The sequence below is a fragment of the Anas acuta genome, chromosome 1 (assembly GCF_963932015.1).
Source record: "Anas acuta chromosome 1, bAnaAcu1.1, whole genome shotgun sequence".
Taxonomy (NCBI): Eukaryota; Metazoa; Chordata; class Aves; order Anseriformes; family Anatidae; genus Anas; species Anas acuta.
The window spans coordinates 23,805,040-23,825,124 of record NC_088979.1 but is presented as its reverse complement, the minus strand read 5'-3'; the positions used below and the strand labels follow the sequence as shown (position 1 = coordinate 23,825,124).

Sequence of the window (20,085 nt, the reverse complement as noted above, 5' to 3'; positions counted from 1 at the left end):
ACCATAGAATCACAGAGTGGTTTGGGTTGGAAGGGACCTTAAGTATCATCTAGTTCCAACACCCTGCCGTAGACAGGGACACCTTCTATCACCGATCGATACTTATCAATTTATTTTAAAATTGCTTTAATTCTGACAAGCAAAGTGATTATAGCATAGAACCTTGCCGTTTTTTTCCTGTAGCATATTAAGGACTCCACCATTGTAGAATCTGATTCTATGCCCATTGCAGTCACTGGCAACATGGAGTGGGGGGGATTAGTCTCTTAATGATATATTTTGAAATGCATAGATGAAAAATTTATGTATGTAAAAATTTACGTCTTACTCTTCTAAGTATCTGAGAAAACACGAGGCTTAGGAACATTATTTCATAATATATATATATATATTTTTTTTTTTTTTTTTTTTTTTTGAGCAAAGTTTTAAAGCTACAATTTACTTGGATTGCTAATTAAGTCGTTTATAATTTTTAAATTGTTTGCACAGACATAGAGGCAATGAAGCTCAGGCACAGAGTGCTGTCCTTTTGAGCACCGTACGGGCATAACGGCACTCCATCATTTGCAAACGTTACAGCTTTACATTGCCACTGATGTTCTTCATATAAAAAGGTTATGGCTAAAGCATTTACATTTATTTCCAAGCGAATATTCAAGCAATTTGTCAAGAGCTTATTTTCACACACTTTGGTTCACAAGCCAAGTGTTGTGCAGGTTACAGTCCCCATCCTGCTGGGTGTTTTTTGCTGCTAGTTTTATTTCCAGGGTCTTTTTATAGGTAAAGCTGGCACAAGGCCTTAGGCAGTGTGACATCTCTAGCAGACTGCCAATGTTGGCATTTGTTTGTTTTATAAACATCTAGTGCACAAAGTTAGCCCTGCTTTTTACCCTTTTTCCCTTCTTGACTGCTCACCAATGTGTGTTGTCTAAATCTCTGCTTTACAGCTCTCAGGACTCTCCCTTGACACCAAAAATGTAAGGTGAATTTCTAAAGTCAAACCAAAACTTCTGCTCCTGTATGTTTTCACCTCTTTATAAGACAGAACCGATGCAGCGTGCTCAATGGCTGGATGATGTATTGGAGAACTCAAAATACTCAGTAACGTTTTAAAGTACACCTTTTTGTTTGTTGCTTCTGTTGCCATGCTCCTCTTCTTTGGCCTCATAGCCTTGGAATTTTTGAAGCGTAACAAGCAGGGATGGTAGCCAGAGTGTTAAGTTACACGTAGGTAAGGAGCTGAGCATACAATAAGATATGCGAGCGTGCCTCTACCTTGCTGTGCTGTGTATGTAGAACATTGATATAACGTATTGTTCTTCCTCAGATCTTGATAGACCGAGTCTTGTGATCACTGGGGAGGAAATACAGTTTATCTTCCAGTGTTTGCGTGCAAAGGCTATGCTTTATTCTCAGGTGATACAATTTTGGATGGGCACAGAGAATTCCTTTCCAGCAGTTTTGTTCCCCTGTGTTTGATCCTTCTTTTACCGAAGCCCGTGGCAAACCGTCATTGACAATGTCAACGGAGGCCAAGTGGAGCGATAAATTACCGGAGCTCTGTGGTGCAGGGCTGCTGGCTCGCCAAGTACACATGGCTGTCCTTTGGAGAGCGTGGGCTCACCTCTGCCTGCAGGGGTAGTGTTTTGTGATTGTATTTTTGGATGATGCAGAAAGGCAGCTCCTGCTTTTTGGTGGAAAACACTCCCCACACATACACTTTAGATTCTTTTCTTCTCTTTCCCTCCTCTCTCGCCTCCAGAAGTGAGGGAAACTTTGCCAAGAAAACACGTTTGTTTGTGCCATGGCCAGAGGCAGCTGGTATTCAGCTAGTGGTTTGGATTGCCTGGCTGGTAGGAGCAGGGGGAGCAGATAATGTTGAGATTTCTCCTGCATTCCAGCTCTGTTTTCCCCCTATGGGTAGCAGGCGGCGAGTGTGACTTTTCCCACTCAGCGTTTCCCACAGTCTGTAAGACTTATCTGACAGTGGAGTTCGTGTCAACTGTCCAAAACTAACTAGGAGATATCTTCCTTTCAGCACTCCTGTGCTGTTAGTGCTTATCAGCGACACTCTCCAACTCAAATGGCTGCTTAATTTACAGACGTACTGAGACAAATGCACTTCTGTTGCAGCTCCATTGAGTTCAGTGGAGTTAAACTGGGAATGAGCTTGGCCGTAGGTGTCTGAAAAGCACAAGTGGGAAGAACGTGATACTAACAGAGTCAAGAGCCACGCCACAGTCAAAACAAAAAAGAAGCCCTGAGCTTTGGCAGGGCTCCCATTTCAGATTTCTGGAGTGTGATCCAACAAGGTGTTCATGTTTTACAGCTGGCACTGCAAAAGCAAAGCTGTTATTTTACAGCGAAACAGTAAAATTTTCCAGTGTTTCCACATCAAAATGCAGCCGGTGTTAAAAAAAAAAAAAAGAACAAAAGGCAAAATAAGTCATTGGATTGCAGAACACAAATTCTATTGAGAATTACAATGACTTTCAAATCTGTTGGAGACTTTCAAAAATACAGAGTGCAACTGAGATTTTCATACTGAAGCTGAGATTTTCAAATGAGCCTACAATGGTTAAATACTGAAATCCCGTTAAAATTTGACAGAAACAGGCAACATGAGATGGAATCCATACCTCCAGCTTTACCCCAAGCCTGAGGTGGCTCCCTGAGCTCCTTTCCTATCAGCTGGGAGAGAGAAGCACTTTCTGAGTGTGACATCTTCCCCAGTTGGAGCATGTCCATGGGTCTCCTCCAGCACTTCTTCCAGGCAGCCGTTTCAGGGTGGAATGCTGTGGGACAGCTCCTTCCCTCCCATCTTCCCACCTCCCTCCTTTCTCTTTCAACAATGGGTGCCTAAAATTAAGGCATATGAGTCTTATACCTACTACATTTGAGAATTCCTTAGATTCACAAATTGTTAGAATGAAAGAAGTGTGAAAGAAAGCATTTTAAATTATGTTTAACTCAGATAACTCAGTTAACCTGGACTAGGAGTGCAAACAGCCAACAACCCAGAGCACTTTGTTCATTGCTCTACACACTTTTCTACAAAATGGCTATTTCCTACCTACTGTCTTTTCCTCTTATAGCCTTCTGGACTCCTTTATCTTTGTTCTCTTTGTATCCTTCTTTGAAAAGTCCAGTTTTAGTTTTCCCCCTTGCCATTTCCACTGACTATTCAGTTTCCTCTTAGATGCAGTGTTGCTTCATGGTCTGCTTACTCTTCTGTTCATGATGCCCTACTGTGCTTTTCCTTCCTTATTTCTGCTTCTCCTTTTGCCTCCACCCCATATTTCTTTTTCTCCAGAGCTCCTAAGTCCTCTCTGGTTCTCAGTGAAATGAGCAAAGGGCTCTGCAAGCTCTAAAGCCATACATAATACTCCTTTCCCTAACCTTGCTATCAAAAAAATTCATGACTTCTGCTGGTTACTGATCCTATCATGATCTATCATGATCTCATTCATCCATGGGTGATCTAAAATAATGATTTTTTTGTGCCTGGGCAGAGTACTTCCAGACCAAATGTCCAATCATGAGTACATTCTGGAGTCCTTCTCTTATCTTCACAGATAAGAGATGGGGCACTGTCAGAAATTGAGATAAAAGTGGAAGTCTTGGAATACACCATTCCTAAAGAGGAAAAGAAAACGTTGTGGGCAACAACAACAAAAAAATCAGCTTCCCATATTAATTATCTTATGTGTTTCTGAAAACAAATAAACAAACAAGAATAAATAAAAACCAGAGCAAGCTATAATACACCCAGATGAGAATACAGATGTAGGATCCAGTGTGGCTCTGTAAACGGAAAAAAAAAAAAAAAAAAAAGAGAGAGAGAGAAAAAAACATCTTTTTCATGGGAAAACAGGAGATACAACTTATCTGGGCTTTCCAAATTACTATTCCACAGATCTTTGAAACAGATAGGAAAAAACATGAAAAATCAAAGTGTGGGAAGGAAATTTTAGTTCTAGAACATAAACTTTATAAAAGATCATAAACACCCAAATTAAACTTGTCAATTTTCTGAGTGAAGAGAGGCTAATAACAGGTTGTCTATAAGATCTTTGCTAGAACAAGTATCATTTAAAGCTTCATTATCTTGACAAGTGAGTGAACAGATGGCAAAATCTGTAAGAACTCAAGATTTCCTAGGGTACCAAAGATTAGAAAGATTTCCGGGAATCAAATTCAGATCACCAAAGCGAGGTGATTTGACAGCCTCAAAGCAGATGGGATTTCAATGTACCTAAGTGTGAGGTAATGCTTGGGAATGATTGAAGCATTCACTGATACCGCAGTATTAATGAAGTGCTACCAGCTCAGAAAAACACCTAGGCGACATTATGGACAGCTTAATTAAAACAGCCCAGTGAAAACAGCTGTTCAATTTGCAGCACTCGTCATGAAAGCAAATAAAATGCTAATTTATATGAACCATAGAGAACAGTGTTGATATTATTATAATGTCATCATATAAATTCAGGAAAGTATATCATAGCGACTTCCAGCACTGTCAACATTACAAAACTATCTACAAGACAGGAGGTAGTAAAGAATGATATGCAGAGAAAATACATTTCTTTTACTTAAAGAAGTAATAAAAAATGCTGCAGTAATAAATTTATATTCAACGTTAAGTCATGGGGATATCCAAAGAACATAAGATACAGAACATGTAGCACTCCAATGTGCTGGAACCTGTTTCCCCATTAGTGATGACCATCAAATCAACAAGAAACTGGGGGCTTTGTGCTCGTCTATTCTCAACAAGCACGATGGGAACAAAGAGGAAAAGGAAAGTGTACATACTTGAAGGAAGTGAAGCACGTGGAAATTTTGAGAATTACTTCAGCAAGTCAAGAATGTCACCATTAATGTGAGGTTGTTACTAGTGCTCAGTGCTTGGTCTAAATTCTGTGGCTTTTTTTTTAATGAATGATTAGAGCAGTTCTTGTAGGAAGGGAGCTTGTCCCTGGTGATGATGGAGAAGACCTTGAGTTTCATCAGATCTGCACTAAAAGGTAATTTCTACCTGTATCAAGTGGAGTAACGTGCTACTGTAACTTGCTAGTGGCACATACAACCCACTTCACATTTATCCTGCCCAGCTATAAAAGATGAGATATAGGACAGGAGAGAGGAGAATAAATCCAAATCTGTTTAAGTCCTAAAGGAGGATAATGTTTTCCAGATGAAATAGTATTCTTTATGACTTGACTGACAGCAATAAACTATTTTAGATCCCTGCAAAACCATTTAGCAACATTTGAGAATAGAAACGGGGAATAGCCTCCAATTTGAGGCCATAAGAAGACTGGGCTTTGGTTTTCACATTTACACCCTAAGCTTTTTTCCCTTTAGCAGTGACATTCCCTAAAATGTTTTTTAAGGCCTGAACTCTGAAACTGTGTAGTTGATAATTTTAATCAAATTAACATTAAGGATTACTTGGTATAAATATTCTCTGTAGTTTAAACTACGCCATCTTTTGTCCCAAAAACTAACGCTAGGTAAGATCTTGCTGAGTTCTAATGCATCTAGCACCTACTCTCCAAGCAATTTACATGTTTTTTTCTAATGTCAGTGATTCAAAAAAAATCTCTGAAATGTAGATCTCAGGTAACTACTGCTGATTTATGTCAGCACAAAATGACAAAAACTTACTGAAGTGAGTCTGCCTGACAGTGGTGAAAGTAAACCATATGAGCAACTTCTGCATCTGTAGCACTGTAAGGATGTCCTGACATTGTTCATAGGAAACTGTTTCACTGGAAACTATAGAAAATGAAGTTTGGAACCAGTAGTATATACAGGTGAAATACCTACGTTTTCTTACTTTGCTCCACAGGCCTGGGTGCCTATCTTCTTTGTCTGCATGGCACTGAATTGCAGTCAGGAGGACTTTTGTACTTTTTTGCCTCAAAAAAGTGAGTCTCCTCATACCAAGAGGGGAGCTGGGCCAGCTGGAAAGCCGTGCTCCTAAGGAGTGCAAAAGGGAAGTGAAGCCTGCTCTTTTTGTTCTGCCATCAAATTTTCAAGTATTGTTAAATCAAAAAGATGCCCCTTCCTGGAAGCTGGTGGTATACAGCAGTGCTGTGACCTCTGGCATCATGCTGGTCACATCGCCACGCACTGCAGCAGGTGATGGCAACACCTCCTCAAGCTCTCTCTGCTTTTGGCATGCTGGGCCGGTGACAGAGCAATCCCTGCTATCACCTTTCTTGGAAATTAAGCTGTTTTACAAAGTACTACTTTCCACCCCAGAGAAGAAAAGGAAAAGATCTTAGTATTTTCTAGGTTTCTCCCATGGTGTTTGATGTTTCTTCTGATGTAATGGTACATTTACATCACCATTAAACTTCTGTAAAAAGCAAAGGGGTACGTAGCATAGATTTTTTGCCTCGTACATGGAGAAGTTGGAGTCTGTCTGGAAGACCACAATAATTTATGCTTTGAGTGGTGGACTATTGCATTCTTAGAGTGAAATCCTTTCACATAGACCATGATTATACAGCAGCACATCAGTGCTCTTTTAAATTCTGCTGCCTCCTACGACATACATGCCTGCTGCTCATATATGTGGTATTGTCCATAGGAAAACACAGGACAGCTTTGTTTCCAAGATACTGCATCTTGAGTGAAATTATGCCATTTTGTGAACCTGCTTAACCTGCATGCAAAAGGTAGGAAGGAAAAAAGGTGAAGAAGCTCCAAATTTGCTGTCACAAATATTTTTTAGACTTAGCTATATATGCTTTTGCCTACCTGATTACATGAAGCCATTACTGACCCAGTATTGGGCATCCTTTGATAACTTGCTTCCCCTCACGCTCTCTTGAATAGTTCCAAGGGCAGCACCACAGGCCTCTTCGTGTTTCAACCAAAAAAGCAAACCCCTCAATGTCTCACAGTGAACCGTTCTCTGCTCAGCTCTAAAATCTGAAACTGCAGTTGTTGCTGCTGACTTGTTAATATAACACAGACATCGACATTTCCTGGTTACTGTAAACACTGAAATGCTTTTGGAGTTAATGGAATACAGGTGCTGCCCGACGCTACCAAAATGTTCTCACAGAAACAGAGACGTTTTGGGATAGAAAGAGCTGGAGGTCCACCTTGTCCAGCCCCTGCTTCACAGCATGAATATCCTGCTTCTCAGTGGGAATATCCAGATATGTTAAATGTCATCAAATAAGCATTCTTCCTAGGCTTAAGCACAGATTTCTGTAATGCCAGAGCTGAGTGATGGAGTGGGGTTAGACAGGCCCTGGGTCTGCTGGGACACCTTCCCAACAGGTCTGTGGGAAATGGTGCTTACCACTGAATAGCTACCAGTCTTTGCTTTGAATAAGGCCCAGAAAACGCTGTGACCAACTGCCTGGCTGTTCTTCACTATGGTAGCAAGAAGAAATTCAAATCAGCCTTAATATAATGATTAAAGATCCCGTAGAAGTGTTCAGGTCAATAGGGGTTAACTTGCGCCTCAGCCAAATTGTGATTCTGGTCATTATAATCTGCCTACCTGAAATCCTATCCCCTACTGCAACTGGACACGACATTCTTTATTTCCTGTCCAAAAATGTTAGTGGCATTGCTTTGCCATTATACGGCTGCCGTGCTCGGTTCCAGAAATGGCCACATGTCAATTCTATTAAATATTTTTTTAAAATCTGTTGAATAAGTTAAAATAGTAGCTGTGTGACAAGTAGCAAAGGAAGTTCTACAAATCCATTGCTTGCATTATATTGTTATTGGCAGTATCCTCCCATCAGTCAATAACCTGAAATCTGGGAAAGTGTGTGTGCACGTGAACATTTGTGCATCTGAAGAAAGTCCTTACCCTTTCTTAAAAGTAAACTGGTCTTGGCAACAGCTCCACTGAATTGTCATTAGAACCTGTTGTCAAAACTGATCGAGTTTTCCTGTGTAATCCAGGAGAGTTATGTATAAAAAAAAAAAAAAAAAGAACAAGCTCGAACAAGCTCCCAGGTCTCTGAACCAATATCCAGATACGGTGTGCGCTAAATGGCCACTGACTGATGCAAAGCTGTTTTTCTGCACATGTTTCAATTATTTCTACTGTGATGATAATAACAGTTGGAAGGTTGGAAGTCTGAAAAAAAAATTAAAAAATCTTAGTTTAGACAAGGTCCCAATACAATATTAAGGAAGTGAGCACTTTGAGCGCAAAGAAAGGTGTAATTTAGAATAATATATTTTTGTCAAGCAATGAAAAGCTGGGGAAAAAAATGCGACACCAGAAGCTAGAATTAGAAGAGCAGGGGCGATATTTGGTGCTGAGACATTTCTTGTTTCAACATAACTGCTCACTTCTTCAGGGGCATTAATCACATTCAAATGTCAAGCTCTGCTCCAGTAAAAAAATACTGTATCTACACACATAAAATATATGCCGCAATCCCAGTTGCTTCATCATTGAAGAAATGGCAATTTCTCCAGTGACCAGCTTTGCCCAGCCCAGGCTTTCATGTCTGCAACATACTATACTTTAAAGATGTCCACAGAGCATCCTACCAAAGACATTGAAAGTTTATTGGTGCTTGGTTTATTTTGGCCACTTTTCTCTGTTGAGAGAAAGGCAAGGGCTTCTGTGTCTGCGTTTTGGATAAATTTTCAATTTAAGTATAAGCTTTGTTGTCTACTAGAGGTAGGCACTAGAGGTGCTCTTTTGACTTAGTGACCCATTCAGTGGCCATCCATGCCACAGATACCTCCCTATCCCCTTTTTCACCCCTCTCACTGACCGCAGCATCCTCCTACCTGTCACACAGGGCTTTCCCCTGGAGTTCACTGTTCTTGTGCAACAACCTAGGCTGAGTTAAGGAGGCATAAAAAGAGCAGGAGAAGGATTATTTGGAAAGAATCTCCAGGAGCTAACTATAGCTAGGATGTGAGATATGGAGAAAAGTCCTAGGTAAGGTTGGCCAGCTGGTGAAAATCCTGCTCCATGGTAAGAACAGACATAGCGGTTGTTTTCCAGAAAATAAACAGACAGAGAACCCTGAAATTTTCTCTAATTTTATTCTTTAATAAATGAATTTTCTGTCTGGAGGAGTTTTTGGGGTGAAAATTCATGGTTGCCCTAGGAAGAACTTCTACCTCCTGTTTGCCGTCCCATCTTTATCCTCACTTACTCTGCCTTGATAGACATTGTCTGCTCTACCTGAGTGCATCCCAAATGCAAAAATGCTGGCAGTCCTCTGCCGTCACCATTCATTGCAGCTCGCTCTGCCTTTGTGTGGCATCCAGCGGAGGCTGCTTGGCTGACGGCTGAAGGCCCTTCCTCTATCTATTTATCATTCGCTCAATATTAAAAGCTTGATTCCCACAGTCTGTCTGCACGGGATGCCAGCTCTCATTGTCTGCCCATTACATTTTCAAATATGCACTGGCACGCCTTCTCTGAAGCTGCCCCTCGTGCTTGGGAGTTGGTCCTCTGAATATATTACGATATCGCATTAACCTCCTGTGAGACCCTCTTGCTAACTTGCTTCGTGTCAGTGCCTCCAAAAATGAATTCTGGCATGCTAACACCAGCAGTTATAACAGTGGCCAGCATTGTTTTATCGTTCTTTTGTACTTTTCCCTTCCTACCCTTCTCTCCACTGGTGTCTTATGCTTAGTTTACAATCTCCTAAGGGCAAAGATTGTATATTAGCTCCATCCAGTTTCTGGTTCTAGGTGCTTTGGTATTACAATTTCTTATTAATAATATACAACCATTTTTCATGTGAACAGAAAAAAAATCTTAATTCCCCCCTGCCCCCATCTCCTCCATGCTAGTTCCAGCAAGGGAGGTGGAGTGCAGTCAAACAGCAGATACTTTGTTACTGGAGTCTGTATCTGAGCATACTTAGAGCCTTCGCACATCGAATTCTGCAAGAAGTCCTGTTTATTTCAGCATTAATCACTGGGAACAAAAGTGAAAGAATTTGGCCCCAACTAATGCGAGACAGCAGCGCTCTGCTGCTGGCAAAACGTGGAGTGATCCTTTCCCAGGGCTTCAGGAAACTGCGAGGGTGAACAGATAGGTGCCAATCTCTCAATAAGCTGGGCAAGAGTGAAGCAGCTTTACCACTCATCCCTATTAAAGCTACCTTAGAATGATGATCATTTGCATATAGAAATAACCAGCAAGGAGAGCGTGCCAGGGAACAAGCTGGAACATTTTGTCCTCATTCACAGTGATTCTTGTTTTTCTCTCTCCAAAGTATTTGTTTGTTTACTTAGATGTAAAAGAGGACACCTACTCATATGTCCTTGGTACTTTTCACATAACTTCAACCACAGAATCAGTGTGCAATTCACTGCAGTCTGCTGTTAGGAAAACAAGCAGTGGAAAACCTCAGATCTTTTCTTCCCTTCCAGAAGTAACTCAGACTTGCAACATCAGACTCGGGACATTCAGCCTGTGATAGAAAACAAATTCCAGAGTTGTAGGACCCCCAAAGAGATAAAGATCATTGCCAAGGCTATAAATATTACTTGATGTATGTATATCCGGCTGTCTGAGCTGCTATTTGAAGCTACAGAAGTACAACATCATTTGTAGTATAATAAACTTCAAGAAGCTTCATTAATTTACAGTCGGTTCTTGAGGACTTTAACGTATTGTAAAGTTTGGTATTGTGCTGATTAGCATCAGATTGCATCAGGGATCCTGTACCACTAATTGATTTCGTCCTTGGTTCTGTTATTTCTTTATAAGAGATATAAGTTGAGGAGGTTGTGTCCATCAAAGAGCAAGCAGTAACCAAGGTTGTGCTTCTTTCGTGTTTTCCTCTGCAAGACATTCCTGGGTTTGTTTTTTGACAAGCAGACCACTCTTCTGATGTGGTTAAACTAACACAAAATGCTGACTCTCCGTAACTAAGGTCTAGAGGGGAAAAAAAAAAAAAAGAAGAAGTTACACTTTTATCGTAGGCTTTCAGTGGTTTACAAATGGCAAACCAACAGGTTGTCATCTCTGGCTTTCCTCAGGCCTGATTCTGTTCTTACCGAATGCACGGGAGCTTTTGCAGTGACGTTATTAGGACTGGATCAGGCTGCATAATGGAAGCTGTAACAAATTAAAAACACACTGCTAATTAGAGGCCAGATTATTCTGTAGTATCAATTAACTTACCATTTAATTACCATGGTGATTGGGAGGAACTATAAATTGCTAAATATATAATTAGAACATCAGACTTCTGTGCCACAGTGGCATCAGAGCACGGGTGTAATTAGGTTAGATTTTTTCACAACATTGTACATGGTTGCATGATCTCCAGAGACAAATACCACTGTCATTCCTGCCAATATTCTGTTATCAATGAGAAGAGACAAATGTCATAGTTCAACTTCTTTTAGGGCAGCTGGGAACTTTCTCCTTTTCTCTTCATCATACACATTGTTTTTGTTGCAATTATTCTGAACAGAACCATCTTGGCATAACTAGCATGAAGCAGGAAAACTGCTCTTTTTGTGGAAAATGTTTTCTCCCCTCATACCCACCCTCCCCAAAGGTTATCCATCTTGTTTGGGATATCAGAAACTTCCCAACTGTGGGCAAGAGCTCTGATCAGTTGGTTACTTGTGCACTTACCCAGCCGATGAAAATGTGCGGAGGAGGTCCAGAACGTTACCTCTTAGTCACGCTTCCTAACATCCTAAAATGCAGTGAAACATCTTTGACCTGTGAGTGATCCCTAACACATACCTTTCTTCTAGCAGGTTGTGTAGCGCAGCTTTTGTTGTAACTGCTGCTATTAGGTGTAATACATCAAAAATACCTGCACTGGTAACTTGACTTCAGAACAGCTGACTGTGATTAGAGACGTATAATGGGAATGGGCCAGTTGTTGCATGAGATACTTTCTCATTACTCAATAGCACTGTTTTCTCAGGGGACAAAAGCACAGTATCTGGTTTTGCTGCTGGATTTAGTTTTCCGCAGTAATGGCAAGTACCTGGAATTAGTAAGATTTTTGTCAGTGCCTGCCACAGAGATCAGTCTAGGCTTGCCAGTTCTGTTCTGCTGCTGATTATGAAATAGAGCCGTATCGCTGGCATTTATCTTGGTAACCTGCAGTGAGATAACACGGTATTAGCAGTTGCTAGTATCTCGTTGCTAATTGGCCATTTTCAGTAAAACTAGACGTCTAGGAACATTTTTGATAAAGGAACATCTTCAAAGTGGTATAGAAGGGAAGAGAATATCTATTACTGTATCACCACTTTCTGGCCATTACAGAAAGGAACTGAAGAAATGAAGATGTATTTTCCAGACAGATTGGACGTGGTGAGAGGGCACCTCCAAGTGTGGCTGCCAGAGGACCACTTTTTGAGGTTACGGTGCTGTCTGGCACGGACTGTAATCTGTGGGCAATGACACAGCAATATGGATAAAAACCTTTAAAACTGAAGTTGTGATTTCCTATCTAGGCTGTGTCACAGCTGATATTTATATGGCAGCTGAGCAAGGTATCAGAAATCAGTTGCTCATCTCTACCTGGTTCCTAGCAGACAGGAGCACACGGCAGTGAACAAGCACTGAGTGTTACATACCATTAGTGCTGTATTGGTAGGGAGCTAAATAAAGTGAAACAGAGGTCAGAAAGCTGATTTACAGGGCAAAAAAGCTGACTGTAGGAACCGTAATCCTCTCTCCTCCCATTAACATCAGCAGGTGTTTGCTCTGGATCATAGGATGTGGAGGTATTTATGTAATTATGCTGTCCTTCTGCCAGATGTTGGGGGCATCTGACCCTAGAAGAGTTTGTCCAGTCAATTGTAGGATGCTGCAGGTTGAATTGCAGAAGGATGAGTGACATCCAGTATCTTTACAAGTTCTGTAGAAGTACATCGTCACCACCATATTACATAAAATGCAGTAGCTTAAGAGGAATCTTAAGCATTTTAAGAACAGAGACAATGAAAAAAAATCACATCAGAGGATAGGCAAAAGACATCAGTAAAACTGAGTGGTAATATGGAACACAGCTGTGTGTTTGCTTGTAGTTTGTATGGGTATTGCTGACATTACAGCGACAATTTTAATTTAAACAAGATGGGGATATCTGTAATGTTTAACATGATTGCTTCACCAGGGTATTCAGCTGTTTCAGTGCATGGCACTCACTTTAAGGAACATCAGCCTCTTCATTGCACATCACAGACACTCTGCAAAAATAGTAAGTAATAAATAATGGTTTGCAACTGAATGAAATTAAGCCCCTATTGTCCTTCCCTGCTATCAGACTCTCTGCTGCCAGTAATGCTGGGAACCATCCGCTCCATGGGCGGCCAGAATAGGGAAAGGGCAATCATTACAACAATATTTCCCAGATCCCAGAGGAAGGAGAGGCCCCAACTTGGTTTCCTAAATGGGGTAAGGGCGCTGATGTTGCTCTCTGTCTCATCTAGGGATGGAGGAATCGGAATTCCTTTTTGTCTGCAAATGTGTGCAAGAAGTGACTGCCAGAGTTTAGTTATGAAACCTTTCAGGAGGGCAGGAGCTTGTTAGCGAGGAGATAATGAAGGGGGTATGGGAGGAATGAGGCAGGGGGAGGGAGGCAGAAGATAACTGGGTGGAACAGAAAGTGGGAAAGAAATGGGAGAGACTGCACTGTGAGGAGAGTGGCTTTGGTGGAAAGCTGATAAACAGACTTTGGAAAAACAATTTTATTCTGCTGAAAGTACCGTCGGGGGTGAAGTGGCTATTACTACTTCTAGAGAGAAAGATAACACTCTGCAAGCCGGGTTTTCTGTCACCTTGTTGGGGCTGAGTTCCCTCTGCCACCCCAAGAGCAGCAGGCCCGGCCATCGCTGGTGGGCACCAGAGGAGGAGGGCACCCAGGGCTGCGAGCACCAGCCCAGGCTTGGGTGCAGGCTCACGGGGCGGCTGAGACCCCACAGACCCCAACCCAAGGCTCCCCAACCCAAGCAGGGTTTTCAATTTAGGCGCAGGGCCACCTAAACTTGACACTGGGGCCACCGAGTCTGGGTGGTGCTTGGGGACACGGTGCCTGAGGCGAGCCCGGGGGGGCGGCCATTTCGCACCAATGGCCGCCCCCTCACGGACTGTGGCGGCGGGCATGGGGCCGGGGGGGGGGTCCCTCAAAGGGGGACGGACCCCGGGGGGGCACCTTCCCCGCCCCACAGGGGGAGGCTGGCGGTCGAGCGGCTGCCCCGGGATGGGGGCGGGCGGCGCTCAGGTGCTAAGGGGCGGCGGTGAGGCGGGCTGCGGCGCGGCGGGGCTGCCCCGCGGCCCCATGTGGCCGCCGGCGGCGGCGGCGCTGAGCGGGGCCGCCCGGGGCGGCATGAGGAGGCACCGAGGATGAGCAGCCAGCGCCGGCCGGGCAAGGCGCAGCTCCGGCGGTCTCTGAGCGAGCAGCTGCGGGACTCCACCGCCAAAGCCTGGGACTTGCTGTGGAGGAATGTCAGGGAGCGGCGGCTCGCAGGTCGGTCCCGCCGCGCCGCGGGGCTCGGCGAAAAAGCCGAGGGAAAGGGGAAAATGTGGGGGGGCACCTGCCTCGGTGCTCGGGGTTAGGGCAGGGAAATGCAGGGGGTCGGCTGCCCCGCCGCGGGTCGGGCTCACCCCCGTGTGCCGTCGGCTTGCTGAGGCAGCGGCAGGTTCAGGTGGGCTCCTCGAGGGGGTAAAAACCCTAAAATCCCCCGGGACAAACGCTGTGCTTCGTTACAGGCGCTGTCACGGCTCCAGGGCACCTGAGTGCTCTCGAGGCAGTGCTCCTGTCCCCAGGTGGAAAGCAGCAGGACAGAGCAGGTGCTCCGGGAGGTCGAGGCACTCCTAAGGGCACTCCTACAGCAGCAGCACCCCCTCATCGTGTGTGTGGGGCTGGTGTATTTGGGTAAAACACCTCATAAATGCAAAGATGCGGAGGGTGCGCAGCAGGGTGAGGGAGCGTTGTGGTGCTGGGAGGCGATACATCAAGATTTATGAGCAGAGTCGCGTATAATGAAGGGTAATTTGTTAAGGCGGATTCCTCTGCCACAGCCCCCAGCGCTGTTAGGAGCGTGGCGACCTTGCCCAGGGCACCATGACACGCTGGTGTTGTATAAGGCAAGGGGAAACCGTGCGAGGTGTGAGTGCCTACAGCACAGGGCTTCGTGTGGACGTACAGTTAACATAACAGACATAAATTGTGTAGTAATTTCAGGAAAACGAATCAGAAGTGGGTAGCTTCACTAATGAGTTACCAAACTAATTAATTCTGCGGTGTTACAGTTACCCAAAATATTAATCCGTCTTTGCGTGTGATCTGCTTGTCCCTATATTAGAAGCAAATGCCAGCAGACATCCAGCAATGACACTGTTTGGCTATTTTTTAATTTCTTTTCTTTTTTGGTCAAAGACAACTATTGCTTGATTGAGCAAAGGACCTGGGCAGGCTGCCACGAAGCCGTAGCCAACTTCTTAAAGCCACTGTGTATTAAAATTGACGTTGTCAGACGTTTTGGTTAAGGTGGACAGAATACTAACGTCCTGGGTTTATGGGCTGCCGTAATTGAAGTGCTGTTCGTGATACATGTGTCCTTTAATTAAATGAATTATGTGACAGCATTACAAAATGTGTACGAATAACATCTGTTGATTCCAAGTATGTTCTGTAGTTCGGATGCTTTTGTGTCTCAGGGGTTTTTGTCCTTTCTATATTTATTTGTCATGCTGGCTCCTGTAGCTGCAACACATACTGGTATGCCACTTCTTCCAACTTCCATTAATGGGACGGGAGGGGAATTTAAATCTAAACACATCTACATGTGTTGTCTGGCTTACTGGTTGCCAGAGCAGCTTCCTCTCCATTGCAATAGATCCTGTCCAGCACAGGTAGGAAGTTGTACAAGTTCTCTTTTTTTTTCCCAAAGTTGACATCTGTGGTCCAGCCCTGACAGTCAGGGCAGCAGTGTAACCAGTGGCTGGTTTTTAAGGATAACCACCAAAACAAAAATCAGTTTTAACCATCTCAGTGTGCTGTCCTGTACCAACCATCAAGACAAATAAAGGCTTGCAATTAAGTCACCGTTGTGATAACGGCTTTGCCAGCACTTACATAATTACTCTCTTGGTCTACTTTACTGTTCTATTTATTTGTTAAAGTTGTGCCAGTTGCCCAATGTATACCCACAAAGAAAGTATGTGCAGGACAGCTACTGCTTCTTTGACAAAAATCCTATCTCGGAGGTTGTAAGAGAGCCAGGAGGTCTCCAGTCCTCCTGGTGGGATCAGCACTGGGAGCAGGGCAGGTTGCTCAGGGCTTCCTCCAGTGTTCCTTGGGAGGATCCTCTGCAAGATCTGTGTGCTGAGGGGTGCAATAAGCAGCTGGGCAGCAGCAGCAAGGAGCTGAGCCTTGGCTGGAGCAAGGAGAGGGCTGAACCTTGGTTCTGCTGCTCTCAGAGAGGCAGACAGCATGGCTGGGGTGCCGTGACAAGTAAGTGGTGTGTAAAAAGAGCACTATAAAGTGCTTCTACCCTTCCTCCAACCTCTCATCCTTTACAGCGAGGAGTGAGCAGTCAGGTCCCTGGTATGCTCCCAGTTTGGGACTGTCCCACACTGTCTTGTGTTCAGGCTGGAGCTGTGGTTCCCGGCAGCTCCCAGTCACCCTTCCTGATTCACTGACCTGGATTTGTTTGTTAAACAATGGGTGTACCCACCGCTTTGATGCAAATGCCAGCCTTAGGTTTTCTGTGCTTGCCATAATTTTTGCAGAGGTGGTTCAGGTGCTGGTTATATTCCTGCTATGCTTATGTTTTTAGTTAGGATTCTCAAACTCATTCCATCCCTAATATACTTGTTTTTACGTCAGTTCAAGATTGGGAACATGAATTAAGCTGATAAAAAAGTATCTAATGCACTAATTCACAGTTTAATAATCTTAAAGAAATCTGCCATGAAATAGGATTTTGTGGCTTTTTTGTTGCTAGCAGAACGGAGCAGCTTAGCTATGATGAAACACATACTTTCTGCCTATTGATTGGGAAATGAACCAGGATGTAACTCCCTTCTTGGAGCGGGGCCCTATTGGTCTGAAAACTCATATTAAATACCATCTTTTAGTGTTAGGGTAGTTCTGGACCACTACGCTATTATGGAAATTTGGAACTCGACTTACACGTTTAACAAACCCTTTAACAATAATGACCCCAAGGCGTTCCTGAGATCACTACTCAAATCTCAGTCACCTGTTACAATAAAACACAACAAGCTCAGTTATTACATCCACTGTATGTGGCTGAAAAGTATTCTTTCTGTTGCTATACACTGAAAAAATCAGAACAAATATATTTAAGTTTTGAAGCTCAGGACTTCACAGTCAGGAGATGCCAGAGGTAAGGTTGCCTGTTGCTGCCTTGCTGTCCAGCCTCCTTACAGAGTAGGACTGTATTTAATGGCATGGTCACATCCCTTTTTTTCACAGAACTTTCTCCCTCATTCAGTGTACAGGGTAACAGTCCCCATTGCGGAGATTGTCAACCTAGAGCCTGATGCAAATTTAATCTCCTCGCTGAATCTTGCATACTTCATGCCATTAATGTTTTAGCTGTATTCCTAGAAATTGTAAGGTTATGTTCCCATTTTACAGATAGGAGCCAGAGGCACGATGAGACTAAACTCACCAGTATCAAAACCTGAGTATTAGAACTTGAATTTTTAGTATTTTTTTCCTGTTATAAATACTTTAATACTCAATGGCTCCCAGTGACTCCTATTGCACAATAATCATGCAAATCAAGTTTCCAGGATCTAATTGTGCTAAACTAATGGCATAAGTCACATTTCCTGCCTGTCTGGACAAATTTTGTATGAAGTGACTTGCTGCAAATCGGACAGACGTGGGCAGACACTGAGGGGCACCATTTATGTGGCATATTCTTAGAAACACCATTTTTTCCTGCTTGTCTCCCACCCTTCCCTGCCTGCCTTCCAGCATCAGCAAGAAATAGAGCAGGAGTCCTGCAGCAATTGGCGTAATTACCTACAGGACTCTGATGAAGGGCTGGATCATTGTCCATCATCAGACAGGGAAGTTTATGTGAAGACACTGCCTGGTGTGATCTTGGGCAAAGATCAAAAAAGATCAAAGGTCCAAAGATCTTGGACCCCACTCAGTTTGGGACCCGGCCATTCCCCATGCAAATGGAATTTGGGGAAAGTTTTCCACAGGTCTTCAGTAGTTTGCTCAAAATGGCATTTCAAAGTTTGATAAATTGGCCAGGTTTGGGCAGATTTTTCAGAGACGGGTACCAAAATGAGCCTTGAGCCTTTGCTGTGATGGGTGAAGCACTGGTTAATCAAGTAGCGGAGGGTCAACAGAGCATGGCCTGAAATTATCTTGGAAGTGGATGACCTGCAGCATCAAAAATTGTAATGGGAGCACAAAGCAGGAACATGACTTAAAGAGAATTTTATCCTAAAGAAGACAAAATTAAGGCCTTTAAATGGAAGGGTTTAGAAACCCTACACTGTGGGTATCCTTAATCAGTCAGGAAGATCTTACACGCTGATACGCAGCTACAGGTGTCTCTTCAAATGTGACTGAAATGCATTTATGTTAGAGATGATACTGAACATTAGCTGAAGCAGGATAGGAAATGGAGGATAACTTGTCCAGCTGAAATCATGGGAAGGCATCATGAGACAGAAAATAATTACCACATCCAGAATTTGGCAGAGACATCGAGGCAATTCCCCCTCTCCTCCGAAGAGTAATCTGTCGTTGGTTTGTGGGTGATTGGGTTTTTATTGGGCGCAAACAGTCAGGCGTGAGTTTGTGATTTTGGGAGTCTGTGCTCCCTGGCACGAGCAGAGCCATGGGGATGGGGGAAGAGGAAAAAAAATCTTAAAAAAAATGGTGGTCACAAGCAGAACTAAATGAATTTTAGCACAGATTTTGTTATGCCAGTGTGGAGCCAAAACCTGCCACATTTCTGAAGCATGTGAAAAACCTGGAGTTTTTTGGGGTCAGTTTGGCATGCACGCTTTAATGTTCCTTTTTAAAGTGATGCCCGTGTTTTCAGAAAGCCAAGCAGCGTCGTTCCCTACCGATGCACCGGAGAGCACAAGATGCCGATTCTCGTGTATGTTGATAAGACGTGGAAGTGTAAGCTGCCCCCAGCCCTACCCCATCAATGGGAAAAGACCGTCCTTTGTCAAGGAGAAAAGCAATGAAAGCTGTTCTTTATTTGGGACCGAGTGCTTCGGGGAAGAAAAAAAAAATGACTTAGGAGCGATTCTTTTGGTTTGGCGTGCCAGGAAATTTTCTGTGGTTGTATCAGTCCTGCAGACAAAGCGATAGCCAAACAAGTAGTCGTTAATCTCATAAATTACATTAATCGCTGTATCCACGCAGTCTTAACGTTGGGAGGGCTTTCTAGGTGAATTTCTGTGAAATACGTAGATGCCTCTCTGTGCGTGCAGGCAGTGGCCGTGCTCTGTAATTCCCCTGTCCTCCCCGAGGGCCGGGGCTGCGGGCGGGGGCAGAATGCCCCCATTGTGAGCCCTGCCGCCGCCTTCCCATGACCCGCGGGAGCCAGGAGTTAATTCCAGAAATACAATTACAAAAATACCAATAGGCCTGGCGTGCCGAGTGTTTCTCTGTCAGCGGGAGGTTGTGCTCCCCACAGCCTCAAAATTCAGAGGGAGATGTGATTTTTTTATCCGTGCTTCTTTGGCTTCGCTGCCGTTCACCACGTAAGACCTGGAGCGACTCTGGAGGAGCTGCAGAGCATCCAAGAACGACAAGAAAACCAATCTTCTGCTTTTACATCTAATACGCAACTTCTGTGTGTGAACGAGTCCTGCTTCCATCAAAGAGAGCTATACCACAGATTATGTTCCTAAGGGAAATGCAAATTCAAATTTGATTGCTTAATTTCCTAACATGAAGCCCAAAGCTCTGCAGATAAAATGACAAAGCAGGGCTGACAAGAGGGTTGGCTACCATTTGGATCAGTCAGTTGTGGCTTAGCTAAAGAGGAAAGGTACTTGATAAATCTCATTTAGTCTGGAGCTTGGGTGTTCACTGGTCTCAATCATACATTAATCTTTAACAT

General features: G+C 43.6%; 1 protein-coding gene across 7 annotated transcripts in view; it reads left to right on the top strand.

Annotated features, from left to right (window-relative positions):
- STARD13 (StAR related lipid transfer domain containing 13) overlaps positions 1 to 20,085 on the top strand; it is a 294,539-nt gene that overhangs the window by 132,886 nt on the left and 141,568 nt on the right. Inside the window, exon 1 of one of the 7 annotated variants that reach the window (XM_068672951.1) lies at positions 14,231 to 14,474. The exons of the other annotated variants lie outside the window; for them this stretch is intronic. Coding sequence (XP_068529052.1) covers positions 14,351 to 14,474 — 124 coding nt within the window. The 5' untranslated portion in view covers positions 14,231 to 14,350. Of the gene's footprint in view, positions 1 to 14,230; positions 14,475 to 20,085 lie in introns of those variants that run through there. 7 annotated transcript variants of the gene reach the window in all.